Source organism: Astatotilapia calliptera, chromosome 18 (genome assembly GCF_900246225.1).
Source record: "Astatotilapia calliptera chromosome 18, fAstCal1.2, whole genome shotgun sequence".
Lineage (NCBI taxonomy): Eukaryota > Metazoa > Chordata > Actinopteri > Cichliformes > Cichlidae > Astatotilapia > Astatotilapia calliptera.
The window spans coordinates 27,520,464-27,546,779 of record NC_039319.1 but is presented as its reverse complement, the minus strand read 5'-3'; the positions used below and the strand labels follow the sequence as shown (position 1 = coordinate 27,546,779).

At 40.7% G+C, this 26,316-nt stretch overlaps 2 protein-coding genes across 7 annotated transcripts; one reads left to right on the top strand and one right to left on the bottom strand.

Moving 5' to 3' along the window:
• hhatla (hedgehog acyltransferase like, a) lies at positions 1 to 8,250 on the bottom strand. 2 transcript variants are annotated; one of them, XM_026148616.1, is made up of 13 exons: positions 7,907 to 8,250; positions 6,793 to 6,920; positions 5,294 to 5,361; positions 5,082 to 5,195; positions 4,632 to 4,652; positions 4,199 to 4,393; positions 3,137 to 3,346; positions 2,636 to 2,807; positions 2,196 to 2,340; positions 2,051 to 2,086; positions 1,758 to 1,959; positions 745 to 886; positions 1 to 477 (listed from the first exon to the last, which is right to left on the bottom strand). In XM_026148616.1, the coding sequence occupies exons 2-13, from the start codon at positions 6,896 to 6,898 to the stop codon at positions 335 to 337; spliced, it is 1,554 nt and encodes a 517-aa protein (XP_026004401.1). In that variant the 5' UTR covers positions 6,899 to 6,920; positions 7,907 to 8,250; the 3' UTR covers positions 1 to 334. The 2 variants fall into 2 exon arrangements, with proteins under 2 accessions (XP_026004401.1, XP_026004402.1); XM_026148617.1 differs by lacking the exon at positions 4,632 to 4,652 and having other exon boundaries at positions 7,907 to 8,247.
• Positions 8,251 to 8,702: 452 nt separating this feature from the next.
• On the top strand, positions 8,703 to 26,186 carry ctdsplb (CTD (carboxy-terminal domain, RNA polymerase II, polypeptide A) small phosphatase-like b). 5 transcript variants are annotated; one of them, XM_026148618.1, is made up of 9 exons: positions 8,703 to 9,720; positions 15,604 to 15,761; positions 15,974 to 16,006; positions 17,667 to 17,768; positions 18,406 to 18,462; positions 20,433 to 20,525; positions 21,029 to 21,214; positions 22,363 to 22,484; positions 25,510 to 26,186. In XM_026148618.1, the coding sequence occupies exons 1-9, from the start codon at positions 9,645 to 9,647 to the stop codon at positions 25,592 to 25,594; spliced, it is 912 nt and encodes a 303-aa protein (XP_026004403.1). In that variant the 5' UTR covers positions 8,703 to 9,644; the 3' UTR covers positions 25,595 to 26,186. The 5 variants fall into 5 exon arrangements, with proteins under 5 accessions (XP_026004403.1, XP_026004404.1, XP_026004405.1 ...); XM_026148620.1 differs by lacking the exon at positions 25,510 to 26,186 and adding an exon at positions 22,568 to 25,431 and having other exon boundaries at positions 8,708 to 9,720; XM_026148619.1 differs by lacking the exon at positions 15,974 to 16,006 and having other exon boundaries at positions 8,705 to 9,720.
• The last annotated feature ends 130 nt before the right edge of the window (positions 26,187 to 26,316 follow it).

Here is a 26,316-nt window from a genome sequence, read left to right as displayed (position 1 = left end):
TAGATAGATAGATAGATAGATAGATAGATAGATAGATAGATAGATAGATTTTAAACAATCTTTAGTCCAGATCGATACAAATACTAAATGCACTGTCGGTGGGTTTGTGCCAAAGTATGTGTTGATTATCAACAGCAAGTGCACTTGCGGATTTTTCACAGTTCGAATCATTGCCTCGCTTCCGACAAACAAAAGGAAAAACACCGGCTTGTGAACAATATAGGTGCTGAATGGCTGTTAACCAGCATGGTTCTGTTACAGCATGCAAGGCCGAGGATAGAACCACGTGAGCGCCCATTGACCATTAAGTCTGTGAAACTGTTTCTCTGCCAGGTTATTCTGCTTTTTCTTTGCCACCATCTACTGGCTTCACCGGCTCTGGATCTTCCAGCAAGGCTTGTTGTCTCTCTCGTTCCTTCACCAGCTGCACACCACAGTAGGTCACGAGTAACACAGAGAGGGTCGTCAGAGGAAAACCTAACAATAGGACAAAGAAGAAGGAGGAAGGGGGGGTGAGAACATTAAAGCAGAACTTTAAAGGAAATACTGCAGATAATCCAGTGAACAAGCCCTGTCAGAGTTGTGTCACAGAATGTTTAATGCTATGAAGAAAACAGAAGCGATGCTAAAGTCAAATGATCTGTGGAGCATTAAGCCCCTCAAGTTTTTACTTTTCTTGTTTTCCTGTGCTTTTGGAACTGAGAAAAAACCCTGTTTTTTATTCATACTGATGTTGTTCCCCACCTTTAAAAATCAGTCTCCTTCCCACCATTTTGGCAAACTCCAAACTGTTCAGGGAGAGAACATTGTAGAGGACGATAGCCCAGAAGTTGGCCGCATTGAACAAACCGCGGATCCTGCGTGACATGGCTTCACCCATGGCACTCTAACAGAAGACACACAACAGAGCACAAAATTACAACTAACACAGAAAAAGAAAAAATGTAATTCTGCTGCCATCCTGCAGACCTGTGAAATGTTTGATAGATGCTTAGTCCATCTTTAAATTAGGATCTGTTTTGCTTTTCTCTTGTCTATTATATTCTTGGGGCAAATATAATAGATCCACTTCTTTTAATAATGGCTTTTTAAATGAATAAAAATAGTTCCACACCTCAAAATCGTGTCGCTCAGCTTACTTTTGATCCTGTTGCTCTCAGGTCAGTACTGTATTAAGGCCCATCAAACTAAGAAATGGATCTGTGAAGTTGATAACCACCAGTTTTATTTATTAACTGCCAGTTCACTCCCCTTTATAATGAAAGGTACAACATTAAAGAGAATTAGATAATAGCCCCTGAGGCTCACTTGGCAACAGTGAGAAGGAAGAACTTCCTTTAGACAGGAAGAGAACTCTGGTAGAGCCAGACAGAAATCTGCCGTGACCAGTTGGGGTGTTGGGGGAAAGAGGAGAGAAACAAGAAGGGCACGGGGAAACAGGAACCAAATACACACTATTCTGTCTCAGTCCATTACGCAGCTTCCACAAAGTGTGATAGAGTGACTTAAAATCAGTGCTCATTAAATACCAAGATCACTATCAGTGATGAAGAAGAGATTCTGTATCCAGTGACTAAATGTGATGACAAAATGTTGATAGATTCCTGTGTTTGTGTCAAGACTCTAAAGAATTTTTTTACCAAGTAATTTAATTTCTTCTTTAAATGTATCAGACACAAATTGTTATTCATGGCAAGAATTTTCATCCATGCTCAAACATGCCTAGGGGCATTACTATTTGCCTTATCGTTTCTCACCTCTATGGTAGAAAGTGGTGGAAGGGAGAAGAACTTGGCCACCCACAGCTCAAAGTTGAGACCAAAGCAGTTGAAAAAGGACCAGATATAAACCAGTTCACATGGGCCCAGCCACAGGGTGGTGACGGCAAAAGTGCAGATGGTTGCAAGAAGTTCTTTGAAGATTTGATCGTGATTTCCACCAATGTAGTCGTAAACATACCTGCACGTGACACAACGATGAGTCAAAATCCTCTTGTCTATACCGCGTTCGGTTCTTTATGCCCATGAATTTAAATCATCCATGCACTCACTTGCACAGCCAGTCATTGATGCCTCTGTCAAAGTGCCTACAAAAGACACAAAGTTTCATGAATACTTTCACACATTTTACGGTTTTGCAGAGCGAACCAAGAAACTACACTGTGGTTTCACACTGCTGATGCAAGTCGCACGTACGTCTCAGCGAAGACGTAAAGCATGGTGATACACTTGGGAGGCTGAGGAGGGTCCAGGTGATCCAGCATTGCCACGGTGTTGATGACGCCGAACATTACAGCCGCTTTCACCCAGTCATACACCAAGTTGGAATAAGCCAGTCCAGCTGTGAATCACATAAAAACAAATCTGAATCTTTCCTAATTAGAATATATCCCACAGTCTTTTCAGGCATTTATTTAAAGTCCTGCCTCTGAGAAAACCTCCAGTAGCAGATTAACTTGAAATGATGTCTCATTAGAATTTTAGATTATTCATTTTTTCACTGATTTTCCTTGGAAATAGTATGATTTTAGGGAATAACAATGTTATTTCAAACCACAAGAAATCAAATGACTGAAGCAAGAAAACTTCAGTGCAAGTGCGAAAGAAAGGAAAAAGCTTTGGATTTAATTACTCACCCAGAGACCAGTCAGAAAGCTTAGCGACCAGCTTCATGTCACTGGGTATCGTCAGAATGTAAAGGTAGTGGAAGAAGACATCCACCACGAGAATACCTCCCAGGTGCAACAAGGCCTTGGTGGTGATGTTCCACATCTCCCTCTCTTTACGGATCAGCTGAGTGTTATTTGCCTGCAGAACAAAAGCTTCCACTAAACTAGGGACAGTACCTTGCTCAGGTAGCCATTCAGGGGATTTGAACCCATGATCATGGGGCGACCACTCTACCTACTGAGCTATCCCTGCCATATTCCATAGAAACTTGAATATTTGACGATTACTCCATTCAGAATAGCAGAGTTACAGATTTGTAACTATTTTTGGACCAATTAATTATTCACATTAATAAAATAGTTAATTAAAGAATAGATGTACCTACTGTTGATTAAAAGAAATATTAGGGTTTCTTTTTTAAAAAAACACCAGTTTATCTTTATATTCCGTTTGATTTCAATCCTCACCTGGGCATGAAACCGGTCGAATGTCATTATCGGTCCAAAGAAGAAGAATGGGAGGTAGAAGTTGTATTTCACCAGGTCTGAGAACGTGTAGTTGCCTTCCTTCTTCTCGCAGTTCTCTAAAGCAAAACTCATACAGCGCATGATGCTGAAGCCACAACCGCCATAGAACAGGATATCTTGGAGGTTGAAGGAACCAGTTACCAAGGCTTCCTGTTGTGGGGCAGTGGGGGGATAAAAGTTATTCTGAGCCTCAAACACCAGTCTGCATAAGGACGACAATAACAATCTGGCAGAAGCTGTATGCTGTCAGTACTGTAATCATGTGTCCATACATTACATATTAGACCAAATACTATAATTTGTAATGTTATCTATAGTGTTTCGGGATCGTTCTCCGGTTTGGTAACGCTTCTAAGATCACCTACAGCTGAAACCTTTCACAGTGGTGTGGATAAAGGGGGGCCAACAACAACTGTGTGTAGCAATGTGAAAACTATGATGCTACAGGGCATTCACGTTTTCTAGTGCATGTTTAGGGAGGCTGGAGGTCTGTCTGCATTTAAATTCAACCAATTTTCAAATGGTTTTATTGGTTGTTTCTTTCTAATAAACCTCACTTATTTCCAGTGGGCTTCAATAACTGCTTCTGAGTCTGAATCACCACATTTTGGAAAATCCTGGAAACACCCCTACAAACTCAGCTAAACTCCAGAAAAGTTGCAGTTCAGTTTTATTTATATAGCACCAAATCACAAATGAAGTTGTCTTAAGGTGTTTTATATTGTAAGGTAAAGACCCTACAATAATACAGAGACAACCCAAACAATCAAATGACCCCTTATGAGCAAGCACTGAGAGAAAGTGGGAAGGAAAAACTCCCTTTTAACAGGAAGCAACCTCCAGCAGAACCAGGCTCAGGGACGGGCAGAAAGAACTTCCATTAGGATCATTAGGAAGAAATGTGGTGGTCGAGCACAAATGTTGTAGTATTTATTACATGCGTCGCTGGACTTTGGAAGTAGGTGAAGTTGTTAAACTTCTACTTTGCTACCATTCCCTCACCTGCCAGGAGTTAAAGGGCTCCAGCTTGATGGAGGCCAGCGTACACAAGCCTGCAGCGAAGCACATCCATTTACTTTTGAATATAGCCACGCTGTATAGTATGATGCAATGAGAAAGAACCAGAGCCAAGAAAGTCCAGCCCATCGTTACCAGGACTGCCAAACCTCCATACACCCCAAAGACCAAGGATCTGTGCTGTGGATAAGAAGGAGCCAGAATTAGTCAAGATATCAGGATATAGTTCAGAATTCAGGAACACACATGAAGAGTGGTGTTAGTATAATAACACTCATGACACTGCAAAAAATTAAAATACCTAAGGATGGGAAGATTAAATTACAGGGCAATGAAAACAAATCTACAGTCCACATATGCACAATTTAAATGAAATGCATGGCAAATGTTGTGAAATTCTAAGATCTTTTAATGTTACCTTACATCCATTTATACCAATCTTCATTGTAAACATGAAACAAGACATAAAACGTGTTTAAAACATGATGAACTGTTTTAAATATTTCCAGATATTCACAGCAGAGACGCAACAGATGGGAACTTGGTATCAAAGAAAGCAGCTCATGCTGTGTTGAGTCACTCTGTCAGGCCTTGAGGTTCAAATAAAAGCCACGAGAAACATTTTTGTTCTGGAACAGAAAAACATCTCATTGAATAAAAATGGAATAAAACTACATTTAATTAATCACTTCAAGGCCTTCTGTTCACATCAGCAGAATGCAGCTTTGCATTTACTGTAATATCTTTCTTCACACTTGAGCACATGCAAATATGTGTGAAATACATATTTACAGAGAAAACACCATGAGCCCGCACGTGTATTTATTCAAAACCCAGGAGTATCTCGTGAGCATTCACACCCGCGCACCTTTGGAGCCACCAGGGAAAATATCTTGGCAAAGATCACATGACCAACGAGAGCAAAAAGGATATGATTGCGGAATGTCGTGAACCACATCACCCATTCGAAGTCCGCAGCATCCTACAGCAAGGAAAAATGCATTAGGATCAAATAACAACCGCTCGCTTAACATGGCGCTGTGCAGCTGTATAGAGAATACATGAAGAAGAGGGACTTACCATTTTCCTGCCAAAATAATGCCATCCTGGTTTGACGCTTTCCTTGAAGGTCTTTCTGTTTGCATTTTCTGAAAAAACGAACAAACAAAAAAACGATAATCTCCATTTGTGCATGCTGAGGTGTTTTATTAATAATGCAAAACAGCTTTAAGTAATGGCAGGACACTGTAAAGCCTCTGTGTTAGGGAATCCAGGCTTTGAGCAGCTTTGTTTTGGGCATTTTTATATGAGCTGGTTATTCCTCTGTAAGAAAACAGTCGTGCAGATAGTCACAGCTTGAAGAGCTTTGGTGTGTTCATTGGATTATTGCAAATTTAAGGGCCTGAGAGCACTTCTGGTCTATTTTATAACACCAAATATTACATAATACACTCACTGCAGAACTTTCTATTCTGAGGCTGACATCTAGTCTCATGTAGACATAATCTTGTTGCAGGAGAGTAGTTTTCTATATAACCTGAACAAAGCGCTAACACATAAATGACAAACACAACACCAAAAACAATCGCAGTGGTGACCAAAGTTGAAGCAATCAGTGTAGCAACAAATGTGATCAACCTACACCACCACCACCACAGTGGGGAGTAGGTTTTTCCAGCCAAAGCTGGAGAAGCCTCAAAATGTAAGGGTCATTCGGGGAAAGCCTCTTACTTCTGGGAACACAGCCAAACTACTATTGCCAGTATACAGTGCTACTGTAGCATGCAGACCTGAGTATTACAAATGACCATTTTAATAGACAGAGACTGAAGGAGAAAAAATATCTGGACTAAAATGATGATTGACATCTAGACTGTATGACAGCACAGACGGTGACAGACAGCACCAGTCACCCGATTGCACTCAGTCCACTCAGATCAGTTTGTGAAGAGGCTGGTCGAAGCATGTCATAGTCTGAATGCATGCAAACATTTGGTGTTATTTCAGGATGAAGGGTTTGGAGTTAGTTGGCTCAGTGTAACTTAGTCAGAAATATCTCCATCTGGGAAATAATTAGAGAGTAAGTGGACCATTTTTTCAAATTGTCTTCACATAATAAGAACACGCAGGGGGGGAAGCAGTCTCTTTTCATCTACTAAATGAACTTTGTTCTGCCCTGTTTTAGGTTAAATAGAGCACTGTTGTAGGATGTAGGACGGTGCTTTTTGAGGCAGTTTTTAAATTGCATTGGAATTGAATTGCATTGTCACTTGGCTTTCAGTGACATTTATCAGATCATGAGTGAAAATTGTGCTCCTAAAGCTGATAGTAGGTGCATAAAAGTGTCCATTCTCTCCAACTTTAGGGAATATCAGTGGATTTCAATTAACCTCTATAAATGTTAAAGCACTGTGATATTGATTTTTTTTTTCGGACTTTCTCAGTTACACCGACAGCCTGTGTGTGTGTGTGTGTGTGTGTGTGTGTGTGTGTGTGTGTGTGTGTGTGTGTGTGTGTGTGTGTGTGTGCGCGCACGCATGCATGCACTCCGGACATCTCTTGACACGTTGTGCACTCACCACTTGAAGCTTCAAATATCCAACTGCCTGCCCATATCAAGGCCACAGCAAGTACAGCTGTGTAGAGATACAGCTCATATCTAGGGAGGGCAGTCTTGATCCCCATGGTGAATCTGCACACTTGAAGCCTAATGGGTTGAAAAGCAATCAGCCACATAATGTTAGACCTAAGTGAAGGGAACCAGTATAAATGAACAGAAAACAAAACAAAAACAGGAAAACTCTGAGAGAAATGCAGGGTTAAAAGGTTTATTTTACTGAACCAGGTTATTCTTTGGAAATTGTTACATTATAGTTTGCTGTGACATGTCAGTATGAAAGCATGCACGTTGACAGGTTCCTCGATAAATAAAATGCTCCGCAGGATTAACCGGACAAAACATGAGGAGAAACCCAGTACAGTTAATTTTTATGGTAGATGTCCTTGGCAGTGTTACCCAGTGGAAATCAGCCTGTGCCTATAGAAACTATACACCCACAAAAACGGGTCAGCGCAGTAATAACACAAGTTCCTGACTGGTCTGAGACAGACCGGGGTGTTTCACCGAGGTGGTATTTTACTAATAAGCTTCCCGGATCGACAGCCCAGTGACTTAAATAGGACTTCAGAGCTCTGGCTCCTCGGAATCAGCACCGTCAGCTGCGCAACCCTACCTCTCCTTCCTATTATAGTACTGTCTTGCAGTTGGTTTGCTGTACAGCAGGGCAGCTGCAGTGCTATGTGATCTGGGAGGCGCTGGGGACTCACTTCACAGAATAATTAGCCCTAACTGGAATGGCCAAGAATGGCGCACTGGAGTGGGAAAACCGTTAGTTTTCAGGTGGACAGCCCGGGTTCCTGGCTGTGTTAGGGCGTGTGCTTCATGCTCATGTAGCGCACTTTGAGTTGAACTTAAAGGAGTTGGACGAACAAGTGTGGCATGCCAGTGCCAAGATGTAACCATGGCTATGCAGATCCCCCGCAAAGCGGCATGCATACAAATTGAGGCTTACTTTTTCAATGCTCTGTGCGCACAGAGTCGATAACACACCGGCTGTTTGTTCTGATTGTTCCCCCCTGGTGGTTTCCGTCATATTTATCACTTTGCATTAATACAAGACTTGTTTTACTAACCTTATATCCGCTTTACACTGTCAGGATGAGGGCAGCACTACAGCCAGTTCTTCAGTAGACCAAAGAAATTGGGGGAAAGCAGGTGGCGGCAAAAGCAGATTTCATTTCATTCGTCTTGCGGGGGCTTTGCCGCTGCCTCTGATCACCAGCCTCTGGCAGTCAGGATGTTGCGGACCCAACGAAAGGAGGAGGAGGAGGAGGAGGAGGAGGGGGGATATATTTATCCACCACTACTGCACCGCAATGAGGGGTGGTCCACACCGTGTCCATCGGATCTTACTCACAAACATGGTTTATAACGTCGAAAAAAGAAAGTCAATCAGTAGCAATTAGCCTAATTGAGAGCCAATCAAAGATAGAATGAATCTGACTTGATAAATTATATGCGGATGTTAAAAGTGCAATGAAATATGATTGCACTTACTGTTACAGACCCAAGTCTTTCACGTTTTCCGGTTAGATGCAACAAAGGCAATGTTTCTACAATTTGAAAGAAATTGGGTTTTTTCTGTTTTTAAAAATAATTTTCTGTAGGCCTACTCTGTGATATCGTCGAAGACCGCCATATTATAAAACGCATTAAATGCCTAAGGGATTTGGGGAATTTTCATATATTAGTCAGTGCTTTCCCATTTCAGCACACACACATCACATCTGAGTCTTTCTATTTTTAATCACTCACAACATAAAATGTCATTTGTCAAGAAACCACCCACTCCAAATCACACTGCGACTGATGGGATTGAATGCATGCAGGCGCTGTTTCATAGTTACTAAAGCAGCATTGTTGTCATTTAGACACTAGGTGTCGCTCCCGGTTTATTAAAAATGACAAGGGTGCCTGAATACCAGGGGTTTTTGGATCAACGTCAAGTATTTGCTCGGTTTGTTGTTTGCCTGGGAGCAGTGTTAAATCGATAGCTTAGTGTCACTATAAACGGCCCCATTAAGCATATTCTGTTTGGGAGAGTTTTTCCCCCCAAATGCTAATAGTAAAGAGTCTGTTGCCTGCGGACATCAGTAATTACAGCCCAAGAAACCCGCGTCCAGCCAGCTGCATGGTTTGAGCAATGTAGTGCGGCGAGTTTGTGCTGCCTGCCTGAGAGAATCCATCACAGAAACAAACCGCCCCCTCCCACTCACGGTGCCCCCGCTTCAGATGCAACTCAAAATACATAAAGCCTCCATGTTGCACAGGGAATGTAGGGCCAGCACATATGAACCGACTGCCTAAAAGTGTCTGGTAACTTTAACGCCGAACAACCTGCGGTCGTTGCATTTTTTTGAACTAGAACAACCATCTGGGCTTCCAAGTATTTTCAGCGGTGCTCCAGACACGGCCTCGCATTTTGGATAATCGAAGGTTTGCGGCTAACTCGCTAACCTAAGCTACTTGCTAACTTCAGTTAGTTAGCAATTTCAGCGTCTTTTCTATTTATTTGTTTTTTATAGTCACGCACGCTCCTCGTGTTGCCCACAAACATAGTTGTTTGTAGCGATGGTAGTTTTCGGAAAGCCATAAATGACAGACATTATCTGGCTTCCATTCACCACTGTGCTAGCTGGCTGGCTACCACCGCTGCCACAACCCCTTCGCCTCGGACGCTTTCCTGGCTTCGTGGGCTAGCTGGTTACCTTCATCTTTTAAACAGCTAGCTAACAGTAGCTAGCAAAGGAAGCAAGCGCGCTTGTACTATTGACATTGTGGGAACTAAAACAGGAATAACCAATCGTCTAAATGGACCACATGTCCATAATAACCCAAGTTTCTAACCCCAAGGAGGAGGAAATAATATCATTTAACCAGGAAAAAGGTAAGGAAAAAGTCAATTTACGGTACATAACTAATGCTAGCTGGCTGACTACTTTTCTCTGTTGACGTTAGCTTTTATTCGCACTTGCTAGCTGTTGTAGTTGTTAAAGACCTCAGTTGCCTTTGTGTGAAAAGATGGAAACACGTCTTTTGTTGAAAAAGAAAAAAAACTCAACTACGCAACAAGTTTGTCAGTGGGGCCTTGCCCGGGTAAGTTCTCCAACTAGGATAACGTTTGTTCATTGCGTTTTCAAAATGAAAAGCGCTCCAGCGCGTTTTTTTTCCCCTTTTAACATTAACGAAAATTCACTGTCTGCATCAAGTTAACGCATATTTTGTAAAAGTATTTGCAATAATACATCTGGAAAGTACACTTCTCTTTATGCGTTTGGACTATATAACGGGACCATATGATCTGACAGCTCTGACAGTTGATTCATGTATGGATCGAGTTCTCGGTGGTTTGGATTGAGATTGGCAAGAAGTTCCTAAGGACGAAGCTAATACGCGGACTAAAGAGAACTGTGCTGCTGGTGTTGTGTATCGATTCAGTTTTACTTCATGCACATAGCGAAGCTATCTGTGCAGCTTATGGGAAACTTATTCGGTTTGTCTGAGATGTAAACAGTGAAACTGTTTTATCCGCGCTTATTGTTTCTTGTGAGGTTTGTGTGTTATGCAGTGAAATTAACCTCCAGTTTTAGGTCTTTTCCTATATGTATCACTTCTAAACAATATTCTGTCCTCTGTAATAGATGGGTTTGTTTTTTTGGGGGTTTTTTTAAGTGCTGCTTAAACGTGAATGACTTCTCCACAAGCCCATAGCTCCTAATATCCAGTGATTCTCATTCCTGGCGCCCTTTGACACTTTACCTATGCACCGGGTCACCCTGGTGCATAGGGTGTGTATCAATATCACATCTCAAACTTCTCTTCTCAGACCATCAGTAATGTGAGAACTTGAGTCTTTGAAGCACAACAATGCATTTGCCTGTAAGCTATAAAAGTGACCCAGAGTAACTGCTGTGGATTCTGTGTCACTTGAATATACGTGGGTTGTCTTGGGAGGTTATTCTTGCATGTGTGCTGGAGTTTAACACTTAAGGTGGAGTTATATGGCAATTAAACTAATCATATGCCACTACGGTGATATAACAGTGTTAAGACAGCTTACTAGATCAGTAAGCATATACCATGTTTAGCAAGCCTGTTACAGATAGTTGGTCTGCTTCTGAAGACATGCACTTTACTGCACCCAGGTAGTATTTTAGTATGATTTCAGTGTGTTTGCCAACAGAGGCGGTCGAGTACAAGCATTCACTCTGCTAGAATTCATTGTTTGTGTGTTGGGTTGCTGCATGAAATAATATAAGACTAGGTGCGAGAGTGTGCGTGTAACAAGACACAGTTGAGTTACCGGATGAAATAGAGCAGTGACGTGGATGCTCGCTTCTCACAACAAATAATATAATCATTATAACAATTGTATATGTCTTTGTCCTTTCTCCCCTTTGTTCTTAATCTGGAAAAATGGCAATTCAATTTCAGAATCTGCAAAAAAAAGTCAGATAGGGTGCAGGTGGGTCTTCACAAGATACAGGTGGGGCAAAACAGATGGCAGGACAGAAGGACTGTGCATATAAATTACAACAAACATGTGGTAACAGCACTTGTTTTTTTGTTTTTATTTCAGTCTCTCTTCTTTTTTCTTTCCTAATTAGCAGCCAGTTTTGTGAATAGAATTTTTATATAGAATAGAATATTTTGCCAAACAAAACTGTCCACATTTGGCACTTGGTGGAAGTTTATAATCACATAATTTAAAAAGTCTATAAATATTTAACAGCATTATTTCTATACACATTTTCTAATGTAAATACAAAGTCAGATTGTCATCTATCTATTGGAGATCACCCAACATGTAGCCCATGCGGCCATCTGTCTTAAAGGAATTAAATAGGTAGTCTTCCAATAGCCTGAACAGGCGCCAAACTGTCTGGGCAAAAACTGACCACCTTTGCTCTTAATGTTCCTCTGCTGGCTGTCTTACAACATGTGCCTGCCTCTCACACTGGTTTGGCTCCCAAGCAGCAGCAGCAGCCTATATATAGACCTACAGTCTTGCTGGGAAGGGCACTAACCCCAGAGCCAAGTGTAACTAATTGTAAGATGACAGTGATCATTTTCTGTGTTGTCACAGACATACTTTGAAAGGGAAAAACAAAAACAAAAAAGCTCTTCATTTCCAAACAGAGGCCATCAGAGCAGTGATTTCTGTGGGTCTTTTTCTTGAATTTGAAGAGTCTTGTTGATTTCAACAACTTAAACTTGCCACTCAGCTGAGATTGTTGTAATGAGATCTTATTAATATGTCTGTGAGATGGATGGAGTGTTACACATGATCCATTTACTGTTACGATAAATTCCTTGCTAATAGTGTTGGAAGATTGATTCATATGGGGTGACCTTGACTGAGCCCTCTTCTAGCCTCTTCTGCTATTAAGTTCTGGGGTTTCCTGTCTATATTTGTTTAACCTCATGAACACATTGAATTTAAATAAAAAGAAGGAAGCACTAAATACATTCAAATATGCTACAGATTTAGCTTTAATTAAGTCCTCGATTAGCAAAATAGGATATAAATATTTCCCAAGCATTAAACTTGTCAAGATTAATATTAATAATAGTTTAGAAAAGCACCAAAATATATGTATCTATTGGAAATTACTTATATTTTGTACTATGCATTCAATTTTTAATAAGTTTTGGTTTTTCTGTGGTTACTAATGGAATCAAAATTTAGTGGGAAAATTGCAGGAATACATTTTTTTAGTTGTAGTTTAAAATACTGTCTTAATTCTTTTGGTCCCATTTAGTTCTCAGCCAGTTTCACATTTTCCAATCCATGGGATTTATAAGCCTACAAGCTTATCAGTTGCCAATGCCAGGATCTTTTTGTTTGCTTTAAAGCGGGCTGCACATTACAAAAGAGTGATAGCAAACTCACGGCAGTGGAGTATCCACATATCCTCACTTAAGCTACTAAAAGTCTTCATTTGGGGAATCTACTAAAAGAAGACCCCTTTCCGCGCTAAGAAAAGTTCAATAAAGGGAGAAAAAAAAGCAACAACAACAAAAAACAGCACAGGACTTGGGTTGGCTATCAATAAAGTCTTAATGGCACTATCAGTTCTGGTCAGAAGTCTGACTATCGGTTCTCTCATGGGTTACTGATCAGTTTTCTGCCTGGCCAAAAAACAGTTCTGCATAGGTTTTCACAGTCAATGCAACAGTTTTATTACTTGTATCTAAAAACAGTCTTAAAAACACAGAAACAGAGCAGAAAAAAGGTATCAGTACTGAAAGAGTTGAAAGGTGTTGTTTAGAAAAACGTCTCTTGCCGTGGAAACTTGGAGATTGCACTGTTTACAGGAGGTGGTGTGGAATTGTTTAGGCTTCTCTTTGACTAATCCTTGGTCAAATCTGTAGACTGTGTCAACAGTCACAAACCCACCCAGGAGTCGGTAGATTTTGTCACATGTGCGCTGGATGGCTGACCTTTTTTCATCACTCAGCTGAGATGCATGTATGGAAGCAAATTGCCACATTAGTCAGATCGGACATTAGGCAGTATTTAACCTGCAGCCCACTAGTATAATGTCCATGTGATGTCATATTGTGTCAGTGTGGGGAATAATGCAGTTAATAATTTGGAGCATTCAGTGCGTGGTGCTGTCTCCTGAATGTTGTATACATGCACCCATGCAGCTGTCTCGCTTATACCACACAGTATTTCCAGTACTGTCAATGTGTTTGAAGCGGACTACTGTTATGAAATGACAATTGTGTAAAATATCCACATGGCATTCTCCTGATTCAGTGTGATCTGATGGAAACAGTTTAGGAAACAACAAAAGAATTATCAAGTAGAATGAGAGGTCATGTCCCTTGGTCTGACTCTTACCTGAGCTTAGAGAAAAGTCAAACAACACTGGGAATATTTTTGCTCTTTCCAAAAGGTGTTTGGTTTGTTTTTCTGGAATGTGTTGTGAGTAAAGGTACTTGTGCTTGTGAAGTTCAGCACCTCATTAGTGAACTACAGCTCTGCTTTTATGCCAGGTGAGTGATATATTTGAGACACAGTTGTGCTCTGTGCCTGACTGTGAATTTGCTAAGGGTCTTTGTGCAGGAGTCAGTACCACGGCTGGTTGTAGTGATGAGTCACAGGGAGCTGACAACTGCCTCTCTGTCCCAGTTTTACAGAGCTGAAATGAAAACATAAAGCCCTGTTTAAGCAAAAAAAAAAAAAAAAAAAAAATTGTGCTGCTGATTATGGCCAGATAAAAACTGAGCTCAGTGTAGCCACTTTGAGTATTTTTAACTTAAGCCTGTAAAACACAGAGAACAATGTGGGCAATGTTGATTCAGAGTAATTTGAAAACTTCTGAAGAAAACATTCTTCATTTTCAAGCTGGTAATTTTCCAAACAAATTTCTAAATGTGTTTGCTGCCTTGGTATTTCGTGGTAGTTACAATGTTGTTTTTGCTGGTTTGGGTCTCTCTGAAACATTGGGTTGTAGCAAGATATCCACATGCTTCGGCTTTCTTAGAAGACACAATAAATCTGTTGTTGTTGTTGTTGTTGTTATTGTTTCTTTTCCTTGTCGATGGCTGCAGATTATAGTCCACTCGACTTGGAAGAGCTTATGGCACTGATAAGATACAACTTAGATACCCAGTAAAACATGCCCTTGCTTGAAAGGCTGTAATTAACATTACTGGAAGACAGTGATAGAGGGAAATGACAGAGAAGCTCGGGAGTGCAGAAAGTGTTTAATGTAGCTGTGACATGCTGTTAGTCAGTCAGCTTCTGATAGCTTTACTGTAAGAGCGAGCTATTAATCTGTTGAAACGCATTATGTGCTTGCTCCACATCCTAACATGTTAAAAGATTGTTGTTGCTTTTGTGGTCTCAAGATCCTCTGATGCACAAAACTGTTTTATAATAAAGCACTAGACAGAGATGGCAAGTTGCAGAAATATTTTGCTCCGAATGTGGGTTTTTTTTTGTTTGTTTTTTTGTTTAGACATTTACACATTTGTTTGTAGTACAAAGTGCCACAATATCAAGATACCAAAAGACATGACATAATGCTATTCACTCTTCACAGTCTTCAGTTGCAAAGGCATTCTGGTGGGCTGGGCAGGGGGAATGGGTGGAGAGGAATGCAGCCTTGTATAGGCTCTGAGGGGTCTGAGGGCCTCCCACCTCCTTCTCTGCTTCTCTTGTGCATGATCAGGCTGCTTCAGTCACTCACCTGCCAGTTGAAATGTTGGAGGGAATCAAGTCAAGTTTTCAAAATGGTGGTAGCCACAAAAGCAAATACGAAAAAATAAAGGAGAGAGAGAACAAAAGAATGAAGTGTGTACACCCTCCAAGTTGTCACTATTAATAAAAGCTCAGTGTCTCATTTAGGCCGCGCTTCGTGGTTCAGGAATGAGAGGCGATTTGGAATCGGAGCAGAGCATGCTCTGAACTGTCACTGAGTGTGACTGATGAGGTCACCCGGCCACCTAAGTTATTTTCTGATCAGTGGTTCAGCCAGGGCGAGCGCACAAAACAAAACCTAATGCCATTTAATCAGACTGTAAAGGTCTCCCCTATTGTCATTCAGCATGGCTCACACCACTGTGGCCACTTAGGAAAATTTGTGGCTAACACATGGCCTGTTTTATTAAAACAGGATCTACACCCTGGCATGCAAATATTCAGATGTAAAGGGTGCACAGTTTCATCCTGCTGCGTTTTTATCGTAGAACGTCAGTTTGCATATCCGCTTGTTCATCCTCTATTCTTCCACCCTCTTCCTGTTATTTTTGCCAGCGTCCCAGTCAAACAGCAGCCTAAAGAAGCAGAGGAGCCGAGGCATCTTCAGCACGTTTTTCTGCTGCTTCCGCAACTACAATGTGGACTCTCCAGCCACCAACACCAACGCCAGCTCCCCGCCTCCACCAGTTGAGGAGAACGGATCGCCTCCCAAGGTGAGCTGTTCCACCACTAAACTGTTGCTTGTTGTCCTGTTGAGAACTCTAGAAATATCAGTTTGCAAGTCTTTTCCATCTGTTGTAAACTGTCTGTTTTTGTGAGTAGTATTTTCTCTTTGTGCTATCTCTGTCAATGTGTCATTGTTTTTTGGGGGGTTTCTCCTTTGTTTTACTTCCTATCCCTCACCCTGTTTTTGTATGTGTTGTAGTGTGACCAGGTCGAGGTCATCCCTGTCCCTAGTGTATGTATTGCCTTTTTTTTTTCTTTTCCTTTGCATGCAGGGTGAGTGGGCTGGTGGCACATCCTGTCTGTGTGGGCTCCACTGCTCCTCAGAGAGCTCTAGCTCTGCTACCGTACCGCAGTTCACTCTCAGCCGATGGTAGCACTGTCTGGCTGCGTAGAAGGTGTACGTGCACCTTTGGGTTTAATGTCTCAGTGCTTCATCTGCATTAGTGACATTTTGTGGTTTGTATGCTCTCAGAAACACTGTAACACTAACCAGCTAACATTTTTAAGTGCAAACCTGTTTCTGTTAATTGCCTCCGGAGCTTCTACGCAAGGCATTAAACCATTTATTGTGCTACTTATCTATGCAGTTTAGTAATTTTGAGAGTGAGAATTAACATTAGCTCCTAGTCTTTCAGTTTGGCTACTCAGCTACAGACTTAAAGTAATTAATCCTGTCACTCAAGTAGGGCTGTTCGATATAACGATATATCGGATGACGATATAAAAACGTCTATCGTTTCATTTTACGCTATAGTTTGTTTCGTGGTGTCGCAAAATAAACTGTTTACGGCAATATTTTTTTTTCATAGTTTTGATGGTCACTGTAGTGGCCATATTAATTTCTTAAAGTTCTCTTTTTCTCTTATATTTAATATAACCACACTACGGATGGACAAGCGCCTGTTTTTATGCGTTGTGGTTAGCAACAACGACGGTAACACGATCGCGTGTCCGCTTGTTTATGTTCCACATAAACCTTTCACAATAAAGCTCAAGATCCTGTTGAGACTTTTCAAAATAAACTGAATCACGTGAAAGAGCAGATTATTTACGGATGAGAAGTAAAAAAGAGCCGCCAGGTGCTAAAAAAATAAACCTTAGACTTTCCCCGCAGCCAGCTGTGTAATAAATGCTCACAAAGAAAACGGCGGCCGTTACAACTTGTGTCTAAAAATGTATCGTTTCATGCATCGGTTAAAACACTCGACTCCAGCTACATGACGCGCAGCTGGAAACACTTCCTGCAAGTCGAGCTGCCCGAGATTCATAGAATTTACAGAAAATGTTACATTTTTGTGATTTATATCGTTATCGGGACGATAGAATTCTTATATCGGGATATGAGATTTTGGTCATATCGCACAGCCCTACACTCAAGGAAGGACTGAGATGTGATTTGGTGATCTGCGACCCATCCAAGGAAAAGTTGGTGAGAATAACCAACAGTGATTTGATATAATTTCATTCTAAAAGAGCATCCAGTCAATTCCAGCACTGAGCCATAGTTCTCACTTCACTTCACACTCTCATATAGTGTACTGGCATTTCCAAACTTAACAGTTAAGTTTGATTGATCCCAGCAAAATTAGGATGGCTTAACAGCAGCAGACAGCTTTATGCATGATACAGATTTGTGAAATCTAACTTGACCTAATAAAGATGTAAAGAGATGAAAGGGTTTTTTGTTTGTTTGTTTTCGCTTGAATTCTGTAGTGTCACTGATCTCAGTTGGTTTTTCAAAAAACTATCTCCTCTAACATGGTTTTGGCTTTTTGTTGGCTTAAATCTTACTTAATGCAAAGTGTACAGCATTCATGTTCTCTCTTTGGCTCTGCCTGTCCTTCTCTCTCATGTACTGCTCTCTGACATTATCTGACTTGTCCTCCCTATAGCCGCCAGCCAAATACCTCCTACCAGAGATGAAAATATCTGACTATGGCAAAAAGTGTGTGGTGATTGACTTGGATGAAACACTTGTCCACAGTTCATTTAAGGTAAGAAGGGGCTAAAACTACTGTTGAAATTCTGCACAGTATGAGCACTTTTACTACCAGGTTTAACTAAAAGCCAATATTAGGTTTGCCTATATTTCTGCAAACCATTGTTTAGTTTATGTCTATACATTGTCATTATTTCCAAAGTTCCGCTAATGATACACAGGAAGTTGACGCTGTTTGAATCCATGACATCACTGTGTACACAAAAGAACGAGATGAGCAGGTGGCAGAGGATGTGAGCGAGCGTAATATTACAGTACTGACTGTGGCTTATAATGGGTACATGATTGTAACAGGAAAATGCAGACAACCAGGCTGTGTTGGCAACCATCTCCATTCGATAAAACATATTTTTTTTGCACTGAAGAATACTTTCTGTGCACTTTCTTCTTTTCTTTTCTTTTTAAATCTTCAAGCTGTCCACTTCTGCCTGAGGTCAAATGCTCTGTCTGCTGTCTTAAATTACTACAGAGGTTAAAGGAGGGCAGTGATGATAAAGGTTGTTGTAGCAAAACATACTTTTTTTTTGCCCTCAGAGATTAGACAGTCTGGAAATTGAGTTTGTGTTAATAGTACGACCTCTGGGGGTCAGTTGGGGTAGTACGACAAAAGTAATTGTATTTTCTTCCCACAGCCTATCAGCAACGCTGATTTCATTGTCCCAGTAGAGATCGATGGTACAGTTCATCAGGTATTGTGGATTTCTTTAAAAACTAATAAATTGTATTGAAGTTTGTCTCTTTAATAGGGGGGATTCCATTTGGTTCTGATGTGAAGATCCTGAAGAAAAGGCTGTTATCCAGTTCAAGTAATCCAGGATAGGCTGTGTGTATCCTGGATGGCCTATTCGTGATTACTTGCACTGGGTGGCAGCCACTGTACGAAGGGGATGTGGGGGGCATCTAAAGTTATGTGACATGGTAAACAGTCTGATCCTTTTGAATAATTCCAGAAATGAGTAACAGGAATTATTTTGTAGCCATCCTGAAGCTTTCGCATATATTTTCTTATAAATGACACTGTTCACCTAAAGTGCCCTCAGTACAGATAATGTATCTGTAGTGTTTGACACTCCTGTCACACCACGGTTTGTTTTGTTGTTGTTGTTGTTTTGAAATCTGGGGTCCGTTCTTCGTACCTCGCTTACTACATCCAAAATCAAATCATCGCGCCAACTTTGAGCTCGCTATTCCGGTTCTCCGAACACACCTGTTGTTGACGATTAGTACAGCTGGATGAAGTAATGTGAGATCACTGGGTGGCTTAACAGGGGCTACGCATCGATAGTAGAAACATTGATCGGCAACCCTTTGATTGGTCGGCGAAAATGTCGAAGGAGCGCGCTCAGTATTTTTCGGCAGCAGAGCAAGAACTCTTGATTGAGGGATTTCAGGAGTTTCAGAGTTTAATTAAAACCCAAGGGAACACTGCAAAGGCTGCAAAAGCAAGGAGAGAGGGCTGGCAGAAAGTTGCTGACAAATTAAACTCGGAAGTAATTAAATAATAATAATAATAATAATGGATTGGATTTATATAGCGCTTTTCAAGGCACCCAAAGCGCTTTACAATACCACTATTCATTCACTCTCACATTCACACACTGGTGGAGGCAGCTAAGCTTGTAGCCACAGCTGCCCTGGGGCAGACTGACAGAAGCCAGGCTGCCATATCGCGCCATCGGCCCCTCTGGCCAACACCAGTAGGCGGTAGGGTAAATTTATTATATTATATTACATTATATCATATTATATTATATTACATTATATCCTCTTTCACATTAGAGCCACAACAGGGCCCACTAGAACATGGGAACAAGTAAAAGTGAAATATAATATTCTACAGAATGGTAATATTTATCACTTGTATTGCTTTTAGTCTCTTGAAAAGAGTCCCTGAAATAATCTGTTTGTTTATAACAGCAACCAAGAAAAGGGCAGAGCAAAAAAAAAGACAGGTGGTGGTCCTGCACCCCCTCGTCAACAAGTTGGTTAAGTAAATAATACCCTCACGGGAAAATCGATATCTCTCAATGAGCACACTGTCGCGCTGAGCTAAAGGATCCTGTCTATCCCGCAATATACGCTGAATTCTGAGGACTCTCCTTATCAATCTTGCACCTTCCGCAATGGGCTGCTCGCGTATACGGACAGGACATGGCTGCGGCAGACTTCCCAAATCCACCTTCGCTTTTATAGCCGTGGTCTCTCATCTTGATTACACGAAGTAATTTACAATTACAACTCTAACATATGAATTACATCTGAAATAATCAAATACATGAAATAGAATCATTAATAGTACATTTCCCTTTTTTTAGGAAATGACCTGTATGTATCTGTATGGAATCAATAAAAGAATCAAATACTGCATTATCTTTAGTTACATTGATAATATTTATTTATGGAAAAACAGTGGTTAAATATCGCTGTTGCTTTTGTATAAATGAAGCGGACATACCTGAGTGGCCGCGATCTAATCCTGTTTACATAAAGTGAGCCTGCTCCCGAGCAGGTTTACGCTTACGGATCTGTTGCTATGACAGCAAGTCCCGGATGAGCTTCGGAGATCACGCGAAATCGTCAACAATCAAATCCAGCTAACTTACTTAGCGAGGTACGAAGAACGGACCCCTGGTCTTAAAAGCGATGATCTATCTTGCAGGTGTATGTGCTGAAAAGACCACACGTGGATGAGTTTCTTCAAAAGATGGGAGAACTATTTGAATGTGTGCTCTTCACAGCCAGTCTTGCCAAGGTATGTTCAAATGTGGACATTTTTTCTGTTTTTATGTGTGCTTTGGTTACAAGCCAGTGGTACCTGTGGAACTGTGAACATCGTTAATTTTCTGCTTTCTGAATTTTACATCTCCGTTATTATGCTCTGCATCTGTCACTCCATCATGTTAGCCAGTAATGCATGGGTAAGTGTAATGAATGAAGCAAAAGAAACTGTGCTGTGGGAATAATTCCTCTCTAGAAACAGATATTCCTTAAAAGCTAGAATGCGCTTTTCTGTGTTATGGCATAGTGGCACCTTCCCTGTTAATCAAGTGCAGTTATGAGGGACACCATGCTTTGCTTCCTTTTGGAAACCTAGTGTAGCGTTTAGCTTTTGTGAGTTGTTTTTGTTTCTAGTTGAAACATGTGATCATAAAGATGTGATGTATATCGTCCCAACATTCACAAGTCATATTAGTCTTATTATATTCCTTGTTTTAAAAACCGTTTGCTTCTCCTCTGTTTGTTTTGCTTGGACAGTATGCAGACCCTGTGGCAGACCTGCTAGACCAGTGGGGCGTGTTTCAAGCGCGGCTCTTCAGAGAATCCTGTGTTTTTCACCGAGGCAACTACGTCAAAGATCTTAGCCGGCTGGGGCGAGAACTCCACAATGTTATCATTGTTGATAATTCACCTGCTTCTTATATTTTCCATCCAGAAAATGCTGTGAGTTCCCAATCCTCCAATATATTTGTTACATTCAGCACTGCATCTGTTAGACTCTGAATTTTTCTTGCTACAAAGTAGCCTTCTGTTGCATGCTGAATATGATGATGGAAAACAACAGAAGTTAGAAAGAGGAGGGAAAAAAGCTGCTCAGCTGCTCTTTGCTGCAGAAGCTGAGTTGCTCTGGGGTTCTTGAAAATATCCCAGCAGTGATCTTTTGGATTTAAATAAGCCTCATACTTGTACAGGACATAGTTTTTCCTCTTTAGAATCTCGTGTAATTTTAGCAGTGTGCTTTGAAACGTCACCTGGCTGGAATAATCCTCTCTTTTGTCAAACATCTGCAGTTAGTATTTTGGTGTAGCCTCAGGCATTCACAGTGCCGCCTATTAAATGTCATTTGTGTCTTTGTCTGTCCAACACCTTTTGCTCTCATGCTGCTTCACATCATCACACTCACACCTCTGGTTTTCACTGTCTCTGGTGATCCTGGCCATTTTTACACCAGATACATTTCACTGAGCCAGACGTGACAGTCTTAAGCCTTTTGGTTTTATTTTCTTCCCGAAGCCCTTCATAGAGTGTGACATTATGCAAAATACCTGTATCTGTAGGTATTTCACTGCCTGTGGCATCATTTTAGGAGGATGGCCTCTGCAGCCTTTCTTCTGATTTCTGCAGCAGCTATGTTTTGGACTCATGCTGAGTTGGTCACTGATCTTCCACACCATTTTCTAGCTTTGTCTCACCATCACATTTCCCCTGGCTGTGAGGCAGGGCAGACACTAAGAAAGTTCTTGTGCTCATAGATCATTTTATAACAATGTTCATACTTTGTTTTTGTTTTGTTTTTTATTATACAACTTAGTTTTGTGTTTCTGACTTGTGTGTCAGTGATTAGTTTCTGTTTTAAAGTACTTGCTTCTCGTCTTTAAAATAATCATGTTATTGAGCGGTTACATAATTTCTTTGGTTTCTTGTGGTATTTATCAATCAGGATCAGAATAATTTATTAAGAGCACTAGAATTCATTTTCTCCAGTAGTGTACTTTTCCTAATTTGCTTAACGTGTCTGCATTTTTATGCTGTAATTGTCATTCAGCTCTACATCTTAAGGCTAACTTTCAGTGGTTTGTGCCTCTCCTCAGGTCCCAGTTCAGTCCTGGTTTGACGATATGAATGACACAGAACTCCTGGACCTGCTGCCTTTCTTTGAGGGACTCAGCAAAGAAGAAGAGGTTTACGGAGTCCTGCAGAATCTAAGGAGCAGGTAGCAGGACAGCCCACACTACCGCCTGTGCCCACCAGTCTCCTGTATTGATCTCTGTTCCTTTCTACGACCGTATCTCTCAGACTTGGGCAGATCCTCCCACACTAAGGGGACGCCTTGGAGTCTCACTGTGGAAAACATCATAACCCTGTCTCTGATCTCATCTCCTGGCGACCGGCTGCCTTCTGAGTGCCATCAGAAAAACAAAAACATTCAAAATCCCAGGAGCACTGTGTCTCACAAAAATAATAAAAACCACACCAGAAAGTATGTAGAGTGTCCTAAGCTGATAATATCGGGGACAAAATACTAAGAGGAACGAACTTTAATCTTTATTTTCAAATCAACCAAGTTTTACTATTTGGTGAAGTGCTTATTTTAAACGCAAGGAAAAAAAAAAACAAAAAAAAAAACGACAACAAAAACAACTTTTTGTCTGAGACTTCTTTTGTGGTACCACACAAAAGTCTGAAAAGATTTTGTCCTCATATTGTTGCTATGCAGGCAATTTCTGGTAGTAGAAAGGACTGTGATTCTCTTTTCATACTTAATGAAGTGCCTTGTGTGACTGTTGTTTATATGGGGAGATATTTTCTACATGGCATATTTCCAGAGTACTCTGGTCTTTTCACATACAGATATGCTTTAAAGCGGACACACAAATATCTTTATATGAAAGTTTGAATTCACTATTTTGTTTTTTTTGGTCATCAAACGCTGGGCAGTTGTCTCATAGTGTTCTTCTGTTTTCCCAGTAAGCTTGTGCCATTATATAGATGTGACTTTGTTTCTTTCAGCTTTCATTATAAGTAGAAATGGTTGATTTTGTTTTAGGAAACGGAGGATGTATGCAGTTGTGACATTCACGCCCCACCTGCAGCAAGTCCAGTAGTTCTTTGCGCTTGATAATTTCATCTGAAAGCTCGGCTAAAGATGTGCCATTTCCTTGTTTGTTTGTTTGTTTTTTAATAATTTGCCAAATAAGGAACTTTTCTTTCTTTTCTTTTTTTTTTTTTTTAAAACAGGCTTCATATCCGTACCAGGGTTGAGCTACAACTGTTAGTATATTAGTTGTAAGAATAACATGATAGGTTTTATTATTTTGACAAATAGATGTCAAATTTGTTTGTTTTAATATTACAAGATCAGATGGCTAGCTTTTAATCACTTAAAAAAAAAAACAAAAAAAAACTTTTGTGTGTGTGCATGCACACAAGTGGTGCAGCTTCACCCTTAGAGGGCAGAACTTCCTCTGAAATTGTACACATTTGCAAAGGTGTTCTTTAGTGTTTTTAAACTGGTCCAGGATCTTACAGCAAATAGGTCGAGTGCCATGTTTTCAGTTTTTCCATGTCATCAGTGTCTTTACAGAATAGGGTTGAGTGTCAGAGTCTGGACAGTGTTTAAATCACACCATTCCCCTGATGTACAGTGGTGGCCTGCCCTTGTCCAGCCCTCGTAATTAAAAAAAAAAAAAAAAATCGAATGGAAATGCCACCTGTGGCGTTTATTTTCCCAGACTCCTTTTTTCCCCTTCCTTTTTTAAACTGCTCTTCACCTCAGTGCCTACATATGAGAGGAGCCCAGCAAACCGAATGCTGCAACATTAGCTTCCATGGCAATAACCGCTTTTATTTTGGAGGGGGAGGGTGGTTTGGGCACTTGGGTTAGAGCACTTGAATAAATTAACCAGTGAGGGTTTGTTAAAGTAAGACCACTGTAACATTCTCTGTCCACATGAGTGGATCCAGAAACCGGACATCCATATAATATTTAGATCTACTTGTTTGTTTTTTGATCTGGTGACATGTAAGTGTTGCAGTGCTGAAACAACTTGAATTTTGATTGGTTTATCTCAGAAACTGTAGCCAAACGTGGTTACCTGTGTCTCTATAGTAAGAAACCCCTGTTGTGGAGCAAAAGGACGCCTTCCAAGCCTGCAGATGGGTGCTCAGTCCGGGCCCATCCAGACAGCCCCCTCCTCCAAAAACAATGTTTGGGTCCAGCTCTAAATGAAACACTACTGGGGCACTGCATCAGGACTGTGAACAACCTCATCATGGCATTAATGCCTTACTGCCTGTGGAGGCACAAAGCAATGTTTCTTCATTATTTCCAAGGTTACACCTCCCTGTTTTAGCATCATCTCTAGTATTTTCTTATGGAGTGCGAAAAGTGATCAGCCATATATGTAGAGCATATTTGGCTCTGGTGGGTTGTGTAACAGTAAAATGGAGGATGTGAAAAGCTCTATGGTGCCATCTAGGGATTGTTTGCCTCCAACAAACCTTTACTGCTTGGTTTGTGGGTCATGGGGTTTATATTTAAGAGACACTAATAATTTCCAACTTTACGCCCCCAGTTAAAAGGCTGCTGCTCCTTCAGACATTTTCATTCTCTTCGCATAAGCATTTGTGTTGCGAGTGTGCAGCTCACGATGGTTTCAGTGCAATGTTTTTGTTTTTAAATAAGGAGCGTTTGGTCTTCTCAACCTCTCAATGATGACCTTTCTCTGAAAATGTTGTTTGTATCATTGTGATATATTTTTCTACCTACATGTTGTCAGTATTTGGGTTTGAAAAGTTGCATATTACCCATTATATCCAGCTTTTTGTTCCTATATCCTTTCAGATCGGTATTTTCCTGCTCTCTTGCCTTTGGTAAGAAAAATAAGTCAGGTCTCGTCCCACCTATCGGGACGATTGTGAGCATGTGTGTGTGTGTATGTTCGTTCATGTGTGCTGCCTTTCACTTTTCCTTTTGTCACTTCACTCATAATCACATTCTTCATTTTGTACTAAGTTAACACCAAAGTTCTAAAACACTTGAGTTTATTTTATTTTTTTTTAATCAATTTCCTCACTTTTTTTTTCCTACTTTGGCAGCATGTCATTCTGAGCATCACCTTCTCCCCCTTTATTTTCTTTAATAAATGGCTTCATTGAAACAATTTTGTCATGTCTTTTTTTTTTTTTTTTTCTTCCTCTGCCCCCTGTCACACATCTGATGTGGTTCATGAATTAAGGCCAAAGATCCTCACTTCAGTCTGGCGTGACTGCGGTTTCCACCATCTCCGATGTACCTCATATGGTATGTTTACTGAAAGTTGAGAATGTCACCGTTTTCTGTCTTTTACAGTCGACCTGATTTATTTTTACCGTTCCTTTCAGACATGTCACAATAAAAGCACATTTTTGGAGGATTGTTGCCTGTCTTCTGTCATCAGACTAACACCATCGGTTTCTGTTTTGTCTTAGTGAGCTGGCAGCGGTGGGTTCATGTTTTCTTATAACAAGCTGAAAGATGGTAACGGCGTGATTAACCTTTGGGCTCTGCTAACCTTGTTTAGGTACTACATGGTTAACTCAGTTTGTTTGGTAGTGTACGGTGGATATTTAGAGCTTTGACTAACAAAACTGCCAGTCTGGCAACAACCAAACGCTCTTGTGAAGCTGATGACGGTGGAAAGGATAGCTGTCTGTTGGAAGAAGTCCTGCGATGCGTTTTTGTACAAACTATTTTTGAGCAACTTTACACAATTAAGATGTAAAATAACTCCTAAAGGTTTTCATTCAACAGGAGCTCTCAGTTTGTGTGCATCGTTGCTGTGACTGTTTACATAGGGTGTATCCAAAGTTCACAAGGTAGTTTCCTTCTAGGGAAAGGCAGATGTGGCTCACTGCAAACTGGTTTCTAGTATTGTTTGCATAAAATTAAATAGTTCATGAAGATGTTTCAGCTGGAGACTGGTATATACAGGTATCGTCGCTGTCACAGAGTCGGGAGATTGGGGAGGTTTATAAGGACTATAATGCTGCATCATTCATTGTGG